General features: G+C 36.0%; 1 protein-coding gene across 1 annotated transcript in view; it reads right to left on the bottom strand.

Moving 5' to 3' along the window:
• The window catches only part of TLL1 (tolloid like 1), a 126560-nt gene that overhangs the window by 27178 nt on the left and 77580 nt on the right, over nt 1-21802 (bottom strand). Inside the window, exons 9-14 of the mRNA XM_053975458.1 lie at nt 16169-16284; nt 10729-10831; nt 9419-9535; nt 8358-8503; nt 2296-2491; nt 734-859 (exon numbers count right to left, since the gene is read on the bottom strand). Coding sequence (XP_053831433.1) covers nt 734-859; nt 2296-2491; nt 8358-8503; nt 9419-9535; nt 10729-10831; nt 16169-16284 — 804 coding nt within the window. The remainder of the gene's footprint in view (nt 1-733; nt 860-2295; nt 2492-8357; nt 8504-9418; nt 9536-10728; nt 10832-16168; nt 16285-21802) is intronic.

Raw genomic sequence — 21802 nt, 5'->3', positions numbered from 1 at the left:
TTTTCAAAATCCTTTCAACTAGTCAAACAGATGAGCTAAGAATAAATTTGTGCTATCCTTTGATTTATTGGTGTCTATAAGTAAAACTCAAACAATAGTTGGTGCATAATGATCAAGAGCTTATGGTTCTTTCCTTTGATATGAAATATGCATAGAATGCAAAATCTTATCTCAGTTCAATCCTATGTTTACACAGACTTCTGCTTATCTCTTTCTTTTTTCTCCAAATGATTATTTGAACATGCATTGCTCACCCTGTAAAATAAGAAAAGCCCACAGTGTGACTAGGAGAGGGGAAGATTCCTCTGAGCTTTGAGCTAAAATAGAGGACCTTGCTCTTCTAGACCTGCCAGCTTCCCAGGCACATCCCAGTCAGAGGTGGCCAGAGGGGTCATTAAACAGTCTGATTCTGAGAAAGTGGCAGATTATTCTGCTGGTAATTGTCTCCTTGAGAGACTTTGTTTTAGTGAGTAAGAACAGCGTAATAAGTGGTATGAAGTCCTACTTTGCACCATTCCTGATTGATGAACAGCAAAATCTGCAAAATGAAGCTGCTGACAGACATGGGACAAACATGGCTCTGGCATGACTACTGAAAGGACAGCACTGGTTTTCTGGGTTGGGTTCCACAGATCTCAAGCTGCTCAGACAGAGCCTAAGAACGTGTAGCATTTCATTCAGGCAATGGCACTCAGAGAGCTTTAAGAGCCCATAAGACAGCACCACACTGTACCTTCACAACTCTTTTTGTCAGGACCAAGTTCATAGCCAGGATCGCAGGCGCACTGGTAACTGCCCAGGGTATTTACACAGCGCTGCTCACAGCCACCATTGTCAGGTTTGGCACATTCATCTTCCTCTGCCAAGACAGGCAAGAATGCAAAAATGTGTTAAATAATTACCTTCCTCAGCTGTAACTGCTGGATCAATATTAACCCAGAAAGCTAAATGCTTGCCATTATAAGATGCACTACATAAACCACAGTGGTTGCTGACTAGAGGATTTTCAAATGCTAAGGAGACCTGCAACAGAGCAAATAAAAATTCATCCTTTGTGGGGTCTGGTTTTGTTTTTTTCTTTTTTTTTTTTTTTTTTTAACAATATCTACTGACAGCTGCAGAACTAATTTATAAGCACTTTGTGTGCAGCATCAGACAGCCATAATCTAAAGACGGTACAAAGTATTGAAGGAAAGATGGAAAATCCACAGTAGGGTCACTTGAAGGGCACTTTATCTCCCACAGAATCAATCTGTACATTATCCTGAATTCATACTCAAAAACAGATTAACAGAATCCTCAAATCCTAGGTTTTTATTCTCCTGATATTAAAAGGAACAAGATGAATCAGGACTGGGGGAGGGAAAGGAATTGTGTGTTCTCTCTACTAGCTCTGAAATATACCCATGAGATTCATTACTGAAATATTCCTCAGATGCTGGAATATTGTTTTCTTACACCAGGACAAGTAATTTCTCAGGAAAAAAATAAGAACTCCTACTCTCATGCCTATACCCTTCAAAGTTATAATTGTCTACAATGAAAACTATCAGTTAGGATTAGAAAAGCTATGGTTTCTTTTTAAAAGAGCAAAAAGGCTTTCCTGGTCGCATGACCTGTACTTCAGCTGTCACCATGGCCACACCACTGCCAGTGGCTTTAACTGTGCCACCAGCAGCACCGTGTGCAAATGACAACTTTCCATGCATCAAATTCTTCAGGCATAGTTTCATTTGTATGACATCCTCCTCTCCCAAAAAAAACACCCATAATTGAAAGAAGACTATGAGGTTATTGCTCAATATGATTTCTGATCTGTTCTTTTGGGTTTTTTCCCTGCTTACAGAGAGTAATAAATTGATAAAGCAGACCAATCCAGAAAATAAATTAGGAAAAATCTGACAAGATTTGGACAAAGAAAATAAAAAAAACTTAAATGGCAAAAAAAAAGCCATTTGCAATTTTACTGTTTAAATTTATACAAAGTGCTACTTTTTTACAAAATTAGATATCTTTCAGAAGTTGATTAACTGAACCTGAAGACAGAAGAAACTTGTGCTGAATATATTCCTTCATTCCTTGGACACATTTTACTAGGAGACACAAAAACCTCTATTGTTTTGTTTTGAATAAGTTGTATGCCCAGGAAAAATTATTCTAGAGACAATACATTCTATTAGTAAAAAAAAGATTGAGAAATATTTTTAACATCCTTTCATAATTTTTCTAGTCCAAGAAGTGATAAACTGTTCATAACAGCTGTTCAGCTGTCCCAAAATATGTTTTAATACTTACCTTTAAAAAAGTTAGCTGCAAACCCTGCTTTGTTAACAGTTCCATCGGAGACAAACTTCATCCACAGGGTATTAGAGGTAGATCTAATGTCTTCTGGCTTGTCATAGCCACAAAAGTGACCAATTAAAGGACTGTTCTCATTTGCTCCATCTCGGATTTCCAAGTAGTCATACGCACAGTTGTCATGTCTTTCAATCTGTAAAACATAATTTTCAAAATGACCTACCTGAACTTGACCATAAATATCAGTCAGGTAACAAAAAGAATTAAATTTTTTCAAAGTTAAGGTTAAGGTCTCTGTTTAGGGTTCAAGCAGCAGGAAGATGAACGAACATCATTGAATAGATTTTAACTATACTTGTTTTCTATAAAAAAAAAATTAAATGTTACTAAGGACACAACAGTCTAACTGGGAAAAAAACTAAAAAAGACATGCTCACCTCTAAGTTTCCTAGTGTTCTGTTAAACTTCTACTCTCATCTCAAGTAAAGTCCTCTTTTCTCATGTACACTCAACTAAAGAAGATTAATGGCTCAGCAACTAAACAGGTCAGAAATATTCACTGTTTTAGAAATATTAAAAAGCTCAATTTTCATCAATATGATAAGATTTTTAGAATATCCCTTTATTCTCCAGACAGAGCAAAATTTTGCATTTGGCATTGTTCACTGATGTTACAGGATAAAGGTAAAAAAATTGAGGTGCGTAAGGAATTTGATTCATCTGAAAAATTAGATCCAAACACACGTCTAAAATGATCAGCTCTTAAGTAGTCAAGAGAACAGAGGACAAAAAGAAACTAATCTTTCTGTGGCCGATGCAGCCAGTTTCTCCTGCACAATTCCTGATTTCAGGTTCCTGATTTCTTTTGATTTTCTGGGTCAATGAGTGAGTCTTCGCTGTACTGATGGAGAAACCTACTGAAACCGGAACAACTGAAAATTTCCCTTTTCCATTTAAACTTTCTGCTGGATGACATTTGAACACAGACTAAGAGTGGGCACGTGTGCCTGTCTACTTGAGTAGTGAGCCTTGTGCTCTTTACATAATAGTATTTCCAGAGTCGATCAGAATGGGAATTGCACCAGAGAGGAAAGCAGTAGCAGCCCAAATATGACCTTGTCCAGAAGCTAGATAATTTATGGTGCTTGTCTTTATTGAGAGTGTGTCATTCTCAACAGAATTAAAAACCCTCTTGAGCTGCGTCATTTTACTGCTGGAATACTTCACATTGCTCAGTCTTATTAATAACAGAATTAACTAGATCCAAGCATTCAAAAATAATTCCTGTAAGAACACTCTTGTTTAAACTAACTGGCTGAATCAGGAGAGGCAAGCTTAGGGATAGATAGGATGGGGAGGGAGAGAGTATCACAGTCAAGTAGAAGGGTTGGAGAAAGCCTCAAATCTAATCAGCACATCTACCTTCTGTTAAATCAATGAAGTCTAAATTAAGCCCAGAAAAATCTACATTTGATCTCCAGAGAGAGTTTTTCTTGCACCTAAGCTTCACAGTAAGCAGAAGTATCTACTGGTTCTCTACTCTACTTGTGTATCACGACCAACACAAAGCTCAGGAATGACCACAGACTAAGGAGCATCCACTCAGCACATTAAGATTTCTTATGTAAGAGGGAAAACTGGAGGGAAGGAACTGTTTGATTTTATGCCATTTTAGTGGCATCAAAATATGGCACTTACACACTTAGACATTTCTCTGTCTTCTTTCCAAATTTCTAATTCTCCAGGCATTTACATGCATAATTTTCTCCCACGCACTCCTCTGTCACTAACCATATTGCATATTTCCTAGTATTTTGCTCAGGAATTGCTTAGAGTTTGGGAATGATTGAGGAAAGCAAGGAAGATTTGGGATGTAACCACCTATTGCTGATTTTAGCGGAAATTGTATGCAACTAATGCAGTACATGAGCACTGGTAAGTTTTTCACAATACCAATTCCAAATTTTCATTAATCTAAATAATAAATTCATGACATCATATTCTAATTTGAAATAAAGTCTGCCTTGTTATCTCAGTAAAAATCGAGAAGTGAATCGGTCCAAAGCTCACTAATATCAATGAAAAATTGTGCATTTTCCCCACACATCTGTGGTAATTTCAGTACTCAAGAAATTTTATTAAAATCAGTTTTTTCCATGTTTCCATTTTTATGGGCAATATGGAAATTATGATTATCCACCAGCCAAGTGTGGCTCCAAGTTACATGCGCCAAATTTCCATTGAGGTGAATTAGTAATGTCTTTTCTGAGGATCACTTTACTTTGGGCAGAAGAAAACAGCTAAAAATACATTTTGTATAGAAGTAAGTTTCTAAACTTGCTAAGACTATAAGAATCAACCAACCTGCAAAATGCTATTGAGTTTCAAAAAAACCCATTTGAAAGGTGGCTGTTCTACCATATTCACTTATATTTCGTTTACTACTAGTGCAAGTGATGCCAGTATCATCAGTATTAAAGTGTTACACCTATATGTAAACTAACAGATAAGTATTGTGGTTTTGAGAAATAACTGGTACTTGGTAATCAATGAAAGAAAATATTATAAAATGTGGGGTTTTTTCCCATATCTCAAGTTTTAGGATTATGTGGTACTATCATCTGGGAACACTACCATACAAAGGCCTATTACACTTGCAATAGTCTCTTATTCCTCCTGCTTCCTCCTGTATTTTCTATCTTTCTTATTCTTCCTACTTCCTATTTGTTCCTCGAGGAAAATCTGTTCCAGTTAATGAAAGGACCCCTGGTGAGTTTGGTTGTAACTGGACTGATCCCATAAATCTTGTTTACTGGAACACTAAAATTTCGCAAGATATTCACATGATATTACATCTTGATGAGAAGAAATACACGGAATATTAGCAAATTTTAAAAAAGAAATCATATCTAAAAATTTTTTTACAGAAAAATGAATTTCCTATAGGAAACTGAAAGATAACCTTGGCTCCTGAAGGCCTTGGAGGAAACCTAGAATTTAAATGGCATCAGAGAACTAAGTCAAGACATTGTCAGAAAAATTACTAAAGCAGGCACATAAGAACAGGAAAACACTATGAAATCTCCCAGAGAAATGGCAAGCCAGAGACATTCCCTACATCCCTTCTCAAAAAAATAGGCCTCATAGTTTCAGGTTTAGAAAAACAACAACAAACCAACCAAACCAAAAAACCCACATAAAAACAAATACACATCCGGAGTACCTCTGTCTTATAGCACTCCTCCAATAGGAAAAAATGAAGATAAAATTAAAAATTAAATCAAACAAACAAAAAAACAACCCTAAAACTGAACCAAAAACAATAAAAAAGAGAGAGAAAAAAGGATATGAAATGCAAATATGGAAGCAATCATACTGCTGTAAAAATCTTTACATTATTTTTTGTCATTGTTAATTATTTTGTTCATAAAGTCAAGCTGCAATACAGGTAAACGTATCTGCCTCAGGTTGTAGACTTCGGTCATAAAAAGTGGCATATATGCCTACTGAAATCAGTAGATCAGATAAATTTTATTCCCAGATTTATGTAAAAATAATTTAAATTATTGCTATCTACAAAGAGTTTAACAAGGTCACTCAAATGAGGGAGATTAATATGAATCTGCTCTACAAACCCTCTGGATTTTTTTAGCTGGAGAGACTGCCAAAAAAAGTTCTTAAATAAAAAAGCAAATAAACTTACAAAAAAAAAAAAAAAAAAAAAACAACAACAACCTGTTAATTTTCAAAGAACAATATTGTAAAGGTGACAGTAATAATGAAAAATATGGAGTTCCCAGTCCCAACATCTCTACTCTCACTACTCTCACACAGACAGTGGAAATTATAGCAGCCAAATAAGAAAGTGGAATCCTGCACTCAGTGGAAAATGTGTTGCCCACAGCAGGCAAAACAAGATGACTCATTGATACAGTTTGAAATTCTCAGTTTCCCTAGTGCTTTTATTTCAGAATGAAGGTTATTTATACAGTTATTTTTTCTAGTATTACATAGGGATAATGAGAATTCCTCTTACTTAACTGTACCTTTCAGAAGACAGAGAAGTAATTTTCTCACAAACACACTGCAATAACTCTCTGGCCTGACATTTACTTTTTTCTATCTCAGCTGGCACCAAGAACAGTGATTTTTAAACAACTTTTTGTTTTACTGGGCAGTGCACCAAGGGTTCAGTCCAGAGCGGGACTTAGTACCAAAAACCAAAACACCTACCTTCAAGAGCTGGGAGCAGAAACGGAAATTGGACCCAGTGGTGAATGTCCAGGCACTCCAGAGCAGCTCCCAAAGCTACTCCCATCTTCAGCAGGGAGCCCAGTGGATGAGCCAGTAAGATGCCACAAAGACAGATATAACAGTCTTGTGCCTGTCTGGGGTGCCTCATTTGGTGCTCAAGGGCATCTTGCCACTCTGGAATTACAGCTCAGACTCTCCCTGGAAAAGTATTTCAAGTCCCTACTGTTGGAATTTTTTTTTCTTTTCAAAACTTATGAAGTATAAGCCCCAACTTGAGAATGTCCCCTGATTGTATTTCTGCTCAATTTCCTCTTTCTTCTTATGAGGTGTTAGTCCACATGTCTCACCTCTAGAGAGTGCCATAATATTGAACAGTCTGAAGGAAAAACTGGACATTTCTTCCTAAGGCCTTAATCACTTGTCAACTTCTGGTTATTTCCTGTATGGTGAGGCATAAGCATGCCATCTTCACACTTGTAAATAGTCCCTAACTTGGTGATTAGAAAAAGGTTCTGAAAGACAGGGAGAGATATTTGATTCTCCCAGCAATGACAGTGAACTGAGGTCAGTTCAAGCACGTGAAGACCAGTGCTGATCAAATGCATCCAGACCAAACAGTGCAGCAAGTCTCTTTTGCAGAGGAATAGGGCCATTTCCCTTGTCATCACACTAAAAAATGCTGAGCAGCAATGGCAGACTAGAAAAGCTCCGTATCTAGTCAGTAAATTATATAAAAGGTACTCAAAATGCTCATTTTCAACACGGCTTAAATAAAGAGACTAACATACTATGGTAAGTAATATTGAGCCAGGTCAAGCAGACTCAGAAGATCACGGGAAGCTGATCTTGTCTGCACTAGAACTGACATTAATTCAGGATTAAAAAAGGAAAATTCAGTAGAACCTATGAAAATATTCAAACTTCTATACTTTACATTAATAATTGCTGATAAAGTCCCAATCCCTTGTTGTCTCACACTCAAATCATTCTACCAGTCAGAGCAAAAATGTGCCATAACCCTGAAATCTGTCTGCAAGACTAAAGCGTCAGGTTGGAAATTACAGTTATGTTTACTATACTTGTATTTAGATCTAGGTACAACATAAAGCAAAAAAGTCCAGATTTTTAAAAAATGTTCTTCATGCCCTTACTGCCGAAGCATAGTCAAAGGAAACAAATTAACTCAAAATTTACTCAATTAACTCAAATTAACTCAAAATTTATCTAAAAGTTCAAGCTGGTGTATTGTGTAGGAATAAAACAGACATGAAATATTACTTTTTTTTATGTGATAGTTCACCACAGTTTAGCAATGTTATACACAGCATGATGTACACTAAAAACATACACCTATGACGACTCACCACATCTTTTTTCTTTGCTCACTAAATACAGGTTTGTGAACTGAATATTAGTTTTAGGGTTTTTTCCTTTTCAAAGCAGAAGCCAAAGCACAGAGTGTTTTTTTTTCTCCAGCCACGTATTCATTTTTGAAAATAAGATTTAGCAGAGATAAAAAGTCCTGGTTGTTTAACAGAATATTGAAGTAACCTTGCTGAGCTGGATGATGTACTTGGTAAAATGTGACTATCTCCAGTAATTTTAACATTCTAATTCAAATATTAGAGATAACATAAAAACTTTTAATTTTGAAATTTTCTGGGGAAGTGAAACTTTCATGGATTATAGAGTTAATTTATCATTGAGAAGTCTTCAATTAATTCACAGGTTTAATAAATATTCCCTTAAATTTCACTGTCACTTAGCCACTAGATGCTTGTCTGAGATTAGTTAAAAGGCTTTACCTCAAAAGCTTGAAAGGTTAATCCTACATTGTAGTTTTCTGACACTGTTATTTTCCATACACATTCCTTCATTGGTCTGTAGTCATCAGGATAATTGGGAGACTGGATCTGGCCTTCATTTTTGTGGATTTCACCTCCACAAATAGCTGATAAAAGCATAACATTTTACTGTCAATAATGACATTTTCTGTAATTTGCCCACGCCCAAAGTGACATTATATGATCGCATTTTCAAGACTAATAATAAAATTGTTCTGGACAATACTTAAATCTACCAAGGATAAATTATTGAAAACACAATCAATTTAAACCATTATATGTATTTTAGTTAGCAAATATAATTTAGCATTTCTAATAGCTCTAAACATGTCTACAGCGTTGAGGATGAATTTGTAATCATGGATAATCTGAATCTACACATTTTACAGAATATATTTAAAGAGTCAAAATAATTAAATTTTTGTTCACTCTTGAAATACACTTAAACATTCTTCATTGATATTTACTAATCTTTAGAGACAAATGAAAGCAAAATCTCATATTTTATAATGATCTATGCATTTTAACCTACATTTTAACCTGCATTTTATCACTTCAAGCTTGCATTCAGTTTGAAGAAACAGTAAATATAAATTTAAAAATATTTTCATGAAAAGTACAGGTTCTATTTTAAACAGGTAAACGTTAACTTGCTAATATACTCAATGTGCATGGGCGCCTTTGTTAACTATGCCCAGAGTATATGGAAAATATAAGACAGATTTTTCTGAAGGATAATCTTTGCAAACACTAAGTGCAAGAACATGCATATTTAGTAAATAAAAGACCGGTAAAAAATGTTTATGATTATTAACAGTGATTTCCCTGAAAAAGAGCTCAGTTGAAATCCACTCACGGGAGAAGTTTCTAAATGCCCTGCCTAGTAATTTAGCACCTACTGTCTCTTAGTGATAAAATACTAATTTCACGTTAGTTTTGGTGGGGGATGATTAATATCAAAATTATCTGGTTAATATTATTCTTCCATAACCAATTTATTTTTAATGCTGTAAGAGGCTTACCTTCATAAACTGCTGCAAAACCCTTCCCAACCCAGTTGCTGCTGCTGCGGAACTCAATCCACATCCTGCTGTCGTTGGATGTGAGCACTTCTGGCAGTTTGTCACCACAAAACCTGCCTAAAAACATGCAACCAGTAACTGCATTTTCTGCCGCCTCTGAAGCCAAATGCTGCAAACATTTATACAAGTGTTTAACATTATCGGCAGAAGTAGCAGAACCAACTCAGTGGAACTACCCATACGCTTATGGTTAAGCACATGTGTTTCTGCAGATCAGGACCTAACACACAAAGATTTTATTATAAAGCTTTCAGAACTTTTTATTGCAGTCAGGCTCACAACTCTAAGCATAAAACCTTAGTGGAATTAATGAAAAAAAATATTGTTCGAGGTTGTTTATACACATAAAAAACACATGCATTTTGGAAGGGAAAAATGAGTACTAATCTTAAAAAAGGAACAAATGCAGGTCACACTAATACAACTGATTGTGCCTAAGGGCCAAAGAGATTTTAAAAGTAAAATCTAAATGACCTATTCACATTACCCTCTTAAAGTCTGCCTAGGTAGGTAAAATTTCTGTTGTTCTAGTTGACAGAGAACAGGTGAAGAGGATAATTACGGTCTGGTCTGAACTGTTTCTTCTTTATTTACTGTTCAAAGCCAAGAAAATAGACATTCCTGTTAGAGAGCTGTCCTCTGTACCTGGGAACTAGCAGTACAGGAGGTGAAATTTCCCCACCAACCTTCTGAATTAAAATAGGATGACTACAGCTTTTACATTTCAGTTGCAACTCAATTCACTATTGCTTTGCATGTCTCTTCTCTGCAAGAGCAGAGAAGAGCACACAAACAACAAAGAGAAGCAATCTGCTCATAATCTTAAAGGTACAGGCACAGAGCTCGTAAGAACAGCTCTACAGCAGGTGCATGTTCTCATCACATGACCTATGAATTTCCCATCACATGCTCTACAGATTTGTCTCTACACTTCTTCCCTAATTCTCTGAAAAAAAAAAAAAAAACAACTAGAGCAGCTTCATAATTCAATATCCATAAGCAAGGCAAAATCTTGCACATTCTGTAGGTGTCATCTTTCCACACTTGCAGCTGAATAATGGCAAGCTGCAGCAAAAGGAAGGCTTGAGGCTTGAAGTCAAGGCCATTTAGAGGGTTTTTTTCCCCATCCCCAAGTTTAGATCCATTCTAGACACCTGAAACCCAAGAAGTTTGTTGTGGGTTCAACAGCAGGTCCACTGAGCCCAGTGAGTGTGGTGCAGTGGACGGTGCAGCGTTTAACAGTTGCATACCAAGCAGAGAGGATTTTCTCCAGTAGCCATCTCTTACTTCAATATAGTCGTACCAACAGAGGCTGCTCTTGTAAAGGTCCATGGTGGTAAAGTTTAAAACGATCTGCAATCAGATGAGAAGGCAGAAATAAATCATGTGTGGTAAATAAGAGAAAAACAATCTCGACAACATTCTGAAGAACTGAAGCCAGAATGGTCACCTGTAATAGAATTCCAACTATTCAGACATTTAATTATCCTCTCCTCAATTATTTCTTTGACTAAGCAAAAGTTTCTTGGGAACATGAAAACTTTATTGCATTGAATCTTATATATTTGTTCAAAATCAAGACAAACTACTCAGATTTAATTGCTCACAGGAGGTTTTCCACTGAGAAATAAAAATTTGAAAATGCTAATTAGGTAAAATATAAGAGTAATATAATTTTTAGTACATTACTTGATAATTCTTCTGCCAATTCCCCTTCCATTACATTTTGACTATAACCAGCACTGATTATAATCAGCTGCAAATAAAAAAAAAAATTAAATAATTGTTTTCTTTTGGTTTGTGCTTCTCCTATGATTGTTTTGACACGATATTTCCTTTGAGACATATAAATGTTGACAATGTTGGACAGTAATTCTGAAAGAAAGTTCACTAATAAGAAATGGTATACAGTCCCTTAATGATTCTTTATGAACTGATAATAAAGCTTTCTATACAGAAATCGGAGTTCTGCACATTTCTGGAACTTTTGAACTTGGACTCCAAGTGTTATTGAGAATATCTGTAAACAGGCATATTTTCAATACTTCTTACAAGGACTACCCTTATATTAAATTATGTTATCCCTGTTTTAGAAATATTAATCCTAAACTGCCATAAACTTATACTTTTAACACAGGAATAGTATTTGTCCTGATCACACACTGACACAATAGCTACAGTTTAAACCCTGACTGACTGGGATAGTCTTAGCATCATGTCCTGCAAATTACAGTCATAAATCCAAACAAGCACATTAAAAATTACTCATATTTTTTATTATAAATTAATTTCCAATTAATACCTTTTTATTTGATTTAGGTATACTTGGAAAAACAATTCATCTTCTTCAGAATCAGTTCCTCAGCGCACATAAATAAATATTTCAAACTAACTGAAATCCTTCTCTATTCACATTTGAGCATAGAATTGGTATTACCTTAGTTTTGATCTTAGAAATTTGCAATTGAAACCTGCCATTATAAAACAAACACAAATTGCTGCACAGTAGCAGGTACCTCACACTGCAAAAACACATCTCTATGGCAGCCTATGGAGCAGCTGTGAGTGCCGGTTGAAAGGAGAGGAATTTACCCTTAGTCCAGATGCAAGGAAAAAATTTTAACAGCGTAACTGGAGAAATGAACCCAGACAGTCAGATAAGATGGTTTAGTTCCATCTCAAACTTCTTGGTTTCATGCACTCTTTCATGGATATTTAACCCACAGGACATTTTGTCTTTACTACTTGGACAGTCCTTCAGGAAGATGTACTGAAGAAATAAATGCACAAATATTGCCAGAATTCCAAAACCACCTATTTACTATGAGAAATATGAAGAGCCGACTGAAAGTCAAAACATTCATATGCTTTACTCTACTTCAGTTTTTTAATATGTTTCCAAATCCTATTTGAATCTACTTCAGAGGATGGCAGAGAGATCATTCTCTTATACACAGAAATTCTCTGTCCTTGGCAGAATTTTTCTTCTTCAACTCTTCCTTCAAATAGAGACCACACCAACTTACAAAACTTTTGTATTCCTCAAATCATCCATTTGCATCCATCCTTTTTTTTCTCAAAGGTAAGTGGGTGTCTCTGTATTTAGCCATACTGCTTGAAAGCCTTCTGCCCTCATCAGTCTTGTCCTTTTCCAGCCATGCCAACTTTACCCCCTATCTGTGCAGTCAGAGGGGTTCACAAGGGGCAGCCCTTTGTCTTTGCCCTGATGAGATGCTGACAGCTGCTTACACTAACCCAGCTGGCTCTGCTGGAAGCAAGAAGCCACAACCTATACCTCCTCCACTGCTTCACCTTCTCAGAGACTGGAGAGGTCTCTCACTAGCCACGGGTTTTCCTTTTTCCATGACACAACTGAAACATCAGATTTCTTCTCTGTTTTTTGTTTGGAAATTCACCTTTTTCCAAACCTTAGTTGCCAGGATAGGGTTGGGAAATGGATGGTTTCACTTAGCTGTGATCACGTCAATGTCTCAAAGTGCTGCTATCTAAATGGGAACGGTTAAAATTTAATGAGCCTCCTCAGTGGCCCCTGCTTTTGAAACTACATGAAATAACCTTCACAGCCTTTTCTCACTCTGACATGCCAAGGTATTTGATGATACAGCAATTTCTTAACACTGACCAGAATTCATTAGCTGTACATAGGCAGAACCCCCAGTCTGTCACAGCATGATTTCTGGACATGAACCAAACAAGTTTAAATGTATTTAAGATTCTGATTTGCTATTCTGCAAAGTATTAAATAGAGCTACAGACAAGGCAGAGCTTATTCAAGGGGACGGGACTGCTGAGAGGCTTCCCAGGAAAGACAATCAATGGGTATTTGTCAGCACAATTAAAGAATTATTGATTACACAGCAGATTCAATTGTGCTACTGCAGCTTCCAAGAGAATATATCATACCTCCTATTGCCTGAGATAAGAAAGCACAAAATATACAACAAATACCAGTAATACAAACCTAGGGTTTTGCAGGTGGCATTTTTTACGCATATCAATCAAGGATTTTTCTGGACTATTTTATCTTTCATGTAAAACATTAAGGAAAATTCAGAAGTAGTGCAATCTATTCAAAAAGGCAAATTCAAATAAAACACTGGCACAGCTGCAACTCTCCCTATGCCAATAAAATTTCTACACACAAGAAGTAGGATTCACCCTGGATGGGGGCACACAGCATTAATAACGCCATCCTCCTTCTAAGACTTTTCTGTGTATAGATATACTGAGTACAGCTTTTATAGCTGTAGTTTACCATGTAGTCTTAAGTCTCAAAAGTAAAAGGTGAATGGACTACCTTGTTTTACTCTGAGGAACACACATATTTTATGTTGGCTTGGCAATTCATGATGCCTTGTGAATAAAGGGAATTCCAAAACTTGTGCATGCCACTGCAGTTCCAGCCTTCGTTAAATTTCTGGGTATCAAAGATCCAAAGAGTCCTTAGTTGCAGAAAGAAGCATGGATAGAAGTCATCCAAACTATGCTTATACAGCAGAATGCTAAATCTCAATAAATAAATAGAGAAGAGCTAGGCAGAGCCTTTCCAATTTATTTTTAGGTGACTGAAGTGCTCACTGACCTTTCAGAACATGGCATGATGCACTTGCATATGCTCTAATCTCCACACAATATTCCTGAGGTTTATCAGGGCCAAAGCAGCAAAGGAACAAAAATTTGAATGTATTTTCCTTTTCCCTTCATTATATGAAAATGTTATCACCATTTACTGAGAAAAATTTGGATCAAGTATAATCCTTGTCCAAGGTATCATGATATATGCTTTAGCTAATATTTAGACCTCATGGGAAAAAAAAGAATCTCATAGAGTTCTTTATCTCAAGACAGCCAATATCCTATGGGAATAGCATGGACAAACAGACTTTTTGACACTAGCACAAATATAATTTACTTTATTCTTACTGAACTATATGGAGACTAGAGAGTTTGGAGGTAATAACAGTGCCCTATGGATATGACTTGTCATGTAAAATTTCAACTAGAAAATTCTGCTTATTCTTTTCCTCATTTGGGGCAGCAGGTAAATTGGGAAAGGAATCAGTCCTCTCACTTTGCTGATTTCAACATAGGGGCTTTCCCCTATTAAGATTTTGTCTACTATAATACAGCTTCAGTGGTGGTTACAAACTCAAGACTATTTTTCTTGTTAGATTACAAACATACTAATATTACACTGGTGTCGATAGATAGGCTTACACAAAGTTGGACTATGCTATAAATACTTAAACATCAACACTAATTCAGATGTAAGTATTTTTTCAAGAGCAAATAATTGTAGATGAGCACACTTTCTTATTTTTTTTAATGGATTTGTGGAAAAAAAAAACCTAAGCCATTTTTTTTCTGTTATCACAGTAATGTCTAAAACATAACACAAATAATGGGGACATAAATTCACTATCTAGAGCAATTTTCATCTTTTGCACAAACATTCTCTTATTCATCTCCTATTTTTTTTTCCCTGACAACCTGCTGAGCCACCCTTTTCCTCCCAGAAGAGAGTGTTTAGTTTTCCTCCTGTCTCTGGCGCTTGCCCAGAGGAGGGCAAACACTCTCCAAATTACTTTTCTTTCATTCCCCACAGTAGCAAATGCCCTTACAGCTCCTCAGGATCTATTAGAACAACAAGAGTATATCTTGTTGGTGCCGCACCTACCAGGACCCTGACCTGAAAGAAACATGGAACAAAGTAATACAATCAGGAGAAAAAAATGTCCAATTCATACATAGTGGGAGACTTCTGAGACAAATGACTGAAATATCTGGGGGCAAGAGCTGAGTCTTCCTATTTGAACTTGCCAGTACTGAATCTGTTAGATTCTATATTTCAGTCTTTGAATTCTGTATTTTTGTCTTTAGTACTTGACTGCTTGATATTAGCCACTACTTCATGTGAGGAAACTTACATCCTTTTTCCTGCATATTTTGTCTCAGCTAAAGGCTTTTTATCACTCCCTCTATCCGTATTTGTTTTGAAGCAGGGTGATATTTGAGCCAATAATTTAAAATGAGATTTAGTTAGCACATTTTGAAAGTGTACACAAGAAGGACAGGTTTTGCTTTCACTAGGATGGCACACTTCTCTCTCCAAATTGCTCTCACCAAGCCCATTTTTCCCCGTTCTTTTTCCCATAAAATTGATCTCCAGAAAGTAAAACTAAATGCACTAGAACCAATTCCAGGGAACACCCACAATGACACTTTCTTTACTCATGTTATTATGGTTTCATTTTAGAAACATCTTCTTGAATACACTAAGAACTTTCTTCGTTACAGCCCAGCTATCAGTCCCATACATCTCAGTCAGCTGGCCCGAGCCCATGCTGGAAAATGGACCATTCAGGAGCCTGAATCACCTCTTCTACTTTGATATTGAACTATGGTGTCAGTTTTAAAGGGAATTCATGGTGCAAGCACACAGCTGATTGAAATCATGTCTTTATTTCACAAGTACATCCATCTAATTGATGATGTGGTTCTGATGCCACGTATCAAAGCAAAGTCATTAGTACATAGTCCATGGTCCCATTTTTTATGACACACCATTATTTTCAATTATTATGCATCTTTTAAACTTAAACAAAAAAGTAACATTTTACTTTACTTTGAAAATAATATCTGTGTCTAGCTAGAGGAACATTAAAATACCTTCTCTCCCGGGGTCACAGAGATTCGCCATATGCAGTGTGTGTAGGAAGGATAACCATTTGGAAATCCAGGAGAAGAAAAGTTGCCTGTAGATTCCTGCAGTGTTTCTCCACAGGCTGAAAGAAACAAATTACATAAAAATATAAAATTTAATGTGCCTAATGGAGAAAAACGCATCTTCCCAATATCTACTCAGAATACATTTAACTCACTGCAGATGCAGAATGGAAAATAAACTAGTTAGTTTACAGTTTATTAAAAGCCATGGTTTTAAGCCAGTCTGACATTCATTCCATTTTATGCAGGATGTTTTTATTCCATTAAATATTTCACTTGTGTGTTGTCTGCTGACATAAGCAAAAATTATGGCAGCCTTAAAAAATATCATTGCTGTCAATCAACTGCAATATTATACATAGAACAATTTTGGTAATTAAAAAAAAGTTAGACATCCTTTAAGAAATAAAAGAAATGCTAGCACAACATGACTTGCATCACACTGAAACTTTTTCAGCGGTTTTATTTAATTTAGTCCTTTACCCACATGAAAAACTGATCTGACCTAAACTCACTTATTTGCGTTGGTATAAAAAACTAAATCCTATATTCAACAAAGTCTCTTAGCAAGAGTGATTTGTAGAGATACAAGTAATAAAAGCAAAGCAAATGTAAAGTCCTAAAATACCAAAAGCTTTTATTTTCTTTATTATTGAAGCTTTTAGCACCCCTCTCTCACCTGTCAATCATGCTGCTAGATGCTGGTGGATGCTGGCTAAGAAATCATCTTCACACTAAAATATAACATTGGAAGTTACTGCCACTCTCCACCATTAAAACTGATTTTGGTAGGGTGTTGCACCTTAGTCAGTCATCTTTTTTGACCTTAATCAAATTTTTCCACCCCCTGATTTTGCAGGTGTGATACAAGATGTGAATTTGATATTATCTCATGACTAACAGTGTAATCAGATCTGCAGTGCTTTTAAATTACAGGGCTACCATTGGCAGCAGGTGAACAACCATGTCATCAAAATATTGATGAATTATAAATGTTCTGGAAAATCTTTAAATAAAAGAGGACAAAGGAAAAGATTGCCTATGACAAAGACAGACAACACAACTGTAAAGCTGTTTTGTTAAAATACATCTAAGATGTGATCAGACAACTACACTGTTATATCAGGCGTAAATTATAGTCAAGGCATTAAATATGCTCTCGGACACTCAAATGGTTATCATGGTGAGAAAAGAAAGGAAAGAATAGCATGGTCCTCAAGAAGTGTAATAGCTAAAGCCACCATCACTGTGTCCTTTATGAATGAAACAGGAAAAGAAACCATTTTCCTCCCTTCATTTAAAAAATGTGGTTTTATCTTTAAAAAATTGCAGGCAGCCACAGCAAGTGGTATTTCTGCACAAAGCCCTTTCAGTGAAAAGGCTATATCTGTCATTAACCACAATTTCTTTTTAACACAACAATGAATGCAAAGACATTTAAGTTGCATACTCCTGTACTGGGTTCCCCCAGAGCTGGTGAACTGTGCCATAGCTTACAGTGCATAAGTAAAGCACTTTAGAAAAAGCCAACAGTGAAACTGTTGGAGTAGAGGACAGTAGGACCTAAAGATGAGACTTCCACAAGAATCCAAGTACTCCTCTCACCTCTTTTAGAGCCCTCTGTTATTCTTTCTCTCATCCATGGTTTCATTAAGTTTACGTCAGAACACTCTGTGCTCCATATACAGAAGATGTGTACAGACCTAAAACAATGGCTTTTAAGCTGCAAAAGGAGTCACGGAACTTTTCTCCCCCCAGGAATTACAGACTAAAGCTATTTAATATGAAAATTTACCTTCTATCCTTATTAAATTCCTGAGAGCTCTCTATCAAATTAAAACTATTTTCAGAAATATCTCTAAATTTAACAGAAGCATAAAAAAACTTGTAAGTAGATAGCTTCTACTAAGAATTAACACAATCAGAATTTATAAAATGGACTTGGGCTTCATGTGTTTTGCCATATTTATCTTTTAACTGTAAATTCTTGATTACTCAAGGGAGCTATAACAGGAACAGCTTATACCAATCAATAGTTGAATTAATTTTCTATGGGATCTGAGCTCTAGGCTGGCTTCCAAAGCTGCAGTAGACAGGGTGATATTTGGGAATTTCTTGTTGAAAAGCACATTTCTAGGCAACGGGAAATGGTTAAAGTTCTATCACTAGAGAATGTAAAGGTTTTCTTTGTATTTGGACTGTCGTAACTGCAGTATCCACGACTAGGCTTATAAGACAGAATATTACAATTTTTTTTTACTGTATAATGGTCCACTAGCAATGAAATCCACTTTGGGAGAGAAATGTGGAAGGAAAATGAGTGGTAAGGGCCACTTATTTAAATTTCATTTCATACTTATTTTAGTATACTTCAAGTCAGAAGTTATCAATTACAACTTCAATTTTATATGACTCTGCTTTAAAAAGCATTTATACAATTTTATTCCTTTGTTAATCATTAATATTTACAAGGTTTTCTGGGATGCTTTTTACCCCCCTTTCAAATGTCATGCCTTATATCAATTTTACTAGGCTAGACCACTTGCAGAAACACCACTTTAGCTTTCCCCACACACAGACTCTAGCCATAAAAGCCACTCTCCTCTGCTTTACAGCTTGAGAAGGTTAGACATCTAATAAGATTTTCTGTGGTTAGGAGAGGGAAACTATTTTTGCTTCTCCTTGTAAAGATTAGCACTGGGTGTAGGCAGCAGGTAGATTATGAGCTTATACAAAGCAATTCCCACCAGTGTACTCTGCAGCAGTGTTTAATTACACAGCCTGTGTATGACACCTCTCTGGGCTGGCCTACACACACGGTCAAGTCCCATCAAGGATTACTGTGAAATCTGCAAATGATGAAGCCCAGATCCCCCAGGACACTTAGGGAACCAAGTCTCATTCCACTGTACATAACACTAGCAAATACATACTATCATTTATGGCTAATTTGAGTTTACCCTTCTTCTTTAAGTTCTTTAACACTTAGACCCAAGTCTGTACAACTATACATATATGGCATATAAAGCTGCCACAGAGCCCTAAAAATATCTACTGCTGATCATGTTCGTGTTAAATCAAAAACTTAAATCAATTTACTGCAACTTGGGGTCTTACTATTGACTTGATTCCTCTTTATAGTTACAAGGAAACTGTCTTAATCTAAAAAGCCTAATTCTCCTTATGCAGTAAACAAAGGCTGACTTTTGAAAGTGAACATTCTTTTCGAATCTAATAGGGATGGCAGCAAGTTAAGCCTGAGGAACAGTGAGAACAGCACAAAATAGAAACAGGCTTCAGCCTTCATCTGCTTTTTTCTACACACACCATCAGAGAACCAGGCAATTTGTAAATTTGCTGAACTTCATCCATCCACCTTCTCTTCCTCTAAGCAGATTTTCCCACTAGTCTGACTCCTTTCCTATCCATTATGCAGTCCCACTCTACACACTTTTTTGTTCTGTCTTTTGGCATATGAGTATCTTCCTCCATCATTTTCCTTTCTTGTTCTTCTGCTCCTATTAAGCTATGTAAATATTATCACAATTTCTATATAAAACTATAGAGGTAGACCTTGTGTTGAATTTTAGCAGCTAGAAGAAAACACATTTTATTACTCAATTAGTCTGTCTGAAAACCACTGTAATACGTCCAACCTTGAATTCAAGTTCTATTCTCAAATACCAAGACAGTAAAAATTCAAAATCAGATTCGCAGAGGAAGAACTTCAACTTCATTGTTTTCTTTCCCCTCATTATTCCATCACATAACAATTTGGTTTTAAAATGTAACAGACCCCTCTCAGCAATTACATTTTCCTTTTATAAAAATCCTAAGGAAAAGTTAAAAACAAATCAAAATTGCTGTTGCTACATTTTAGAGACCTGGCACTTACCCTGCTGCTGAAAGGCAGGTTATCAAATCTCACTCTTTGGCTTCACCAGTTTCAAAGCTGTTTCTTGGTCAGTAAGCCCTTTCCTGAATAATGACCCTGAATATCCTGACTATCTAAAACACCCTGGAAGGCTCAGCTTCTTCCCTGCTGTGAGGATCACCTGTATTTTCCAGCAAACCTGAGCTCAACTTCATGTTCATGGGCCCCAGAAAAAGACATGGGCCAGCAACTGTTTGCAGAAATAACTGGAACTCCAAACAAAACATGCACAATACTATAAAATCCTGTATCGTAGAAGTGTGGGTCTCTGGAAAATGCTGATTAAGTCATTGTTTTCTGCATTTTCACTGCATTGCATTTAAGGCAACACAAATGAACACATGAAACAATGCAGGTATTATTAAGGACTGAAATATTCACTGCTGTTTTATCACAAGCAGGCATCATGATTAATATCTTTTGTCTGAAACAGGTAATAAAACATACCTCCAAAACCAACACATATCAGGGATTTTATTGCTATGTACTACAATGTTCACTTGATTCTTTACATAAAGCCAAAAGCTTTATGCCTGTCTGAATTTTCAATTTCAGTATTTGCTGGAAAATTTATTAGAAGAAAAGTACTGTACAACTTCCAGAGATTTGTTTTCTTTATTGGATTCAGTCTGGGTTGCGTTATTCAGCTATGCAGCTTCCATTAAAAATATTAATTGAAAAAACGGCATTTTAAATAGTGTGCTGTAGAAAAAACTTCTGCCTTTTTCTCTCTCTTAAAACTCACTTTCTTTTATGGCATGACTCATCTAAGTAAGGCTGGAAAGCCATACGTTTTATCCCAAAGTTTGCAAAGCTGGGTGCCAGAAAAGGAGCATAATCCTTCAATCACCATTCATTTTTATTATTCATGTGACCCATGTTCACTGGCACTGCAAAAAATATCTTACTTTTCAAGTGCAAACTGCTACTGAACAACCACAGTGGTTTTACAATACTGTGAAACAAGCTTTCAACAAGACTTTCACAACATTGAAAGAAATTATAATTCTTAGTACATTTTCATGACATATATGAAAAGGATATTTTCTCTGAATAACTCCTTGAGCATTAGCTCTAAATGTACATTGTATCTTTTACAGTTTTGAAAGTGCATATTAAGAGTATTATATACAGACTAAACAGACTAATTTATAATTTCTTTTCATTTTTCTTTCTTAAGTCAATATGATCATGAGATACTACCTACTTGCCCAGCGGTTTTACTTTTTACATACTACTTCTTTCCTCCAAAACTTGTCTTTTATCAAAATATATACGTATTCTTTGTGTTCATGAAGTTGTTGTTCTCTGTATGCTTTCATTAGCAATAATGTTGCCAAGCCTGTCATTATTAAAGTACTTTTTATACCAAAAGGAAAGAGCAGAAATTGTTCCCAAAGGACCAGTTGTTAAAGAAAAGGTGTTTAAGTGGTTTCTGCTCTGGCTGGCCCAGAATCTCTGGGTCTGTTCTCATTATATACAAGACTATGTTCAGCATACTCACAACACAAAGGAAAAGTGCATTTCAGCTGTACAATGGACATCAAATGCACATCAGAACCCCCAGATCTTCAGTAGATCTCATTGCTGCTTGTTTGCAAGTTTGATGCAACTTCATTACTTTAACACTGATCGCTTTCTTT

This window comes from Vidua macroura, chromosome 4, assembly GCF_024509145.1.
Source record: "Vidua macroura isolate BioBank_ID:100142 chromosome 4, ASM2450914v1, whole genome shotgun sequence".
NCBI classification, from domain to species: Eukaryota; Metazoa; Chordata; class Aves; order Passeriformes; family Viduidae; genus Vidua; species Vidua macroura.
The sequence above is the reverse complement of the archived record's forward strand: the minus strand, read 5'-3'. Positions and strand labels throughout refer to the sequence as shown.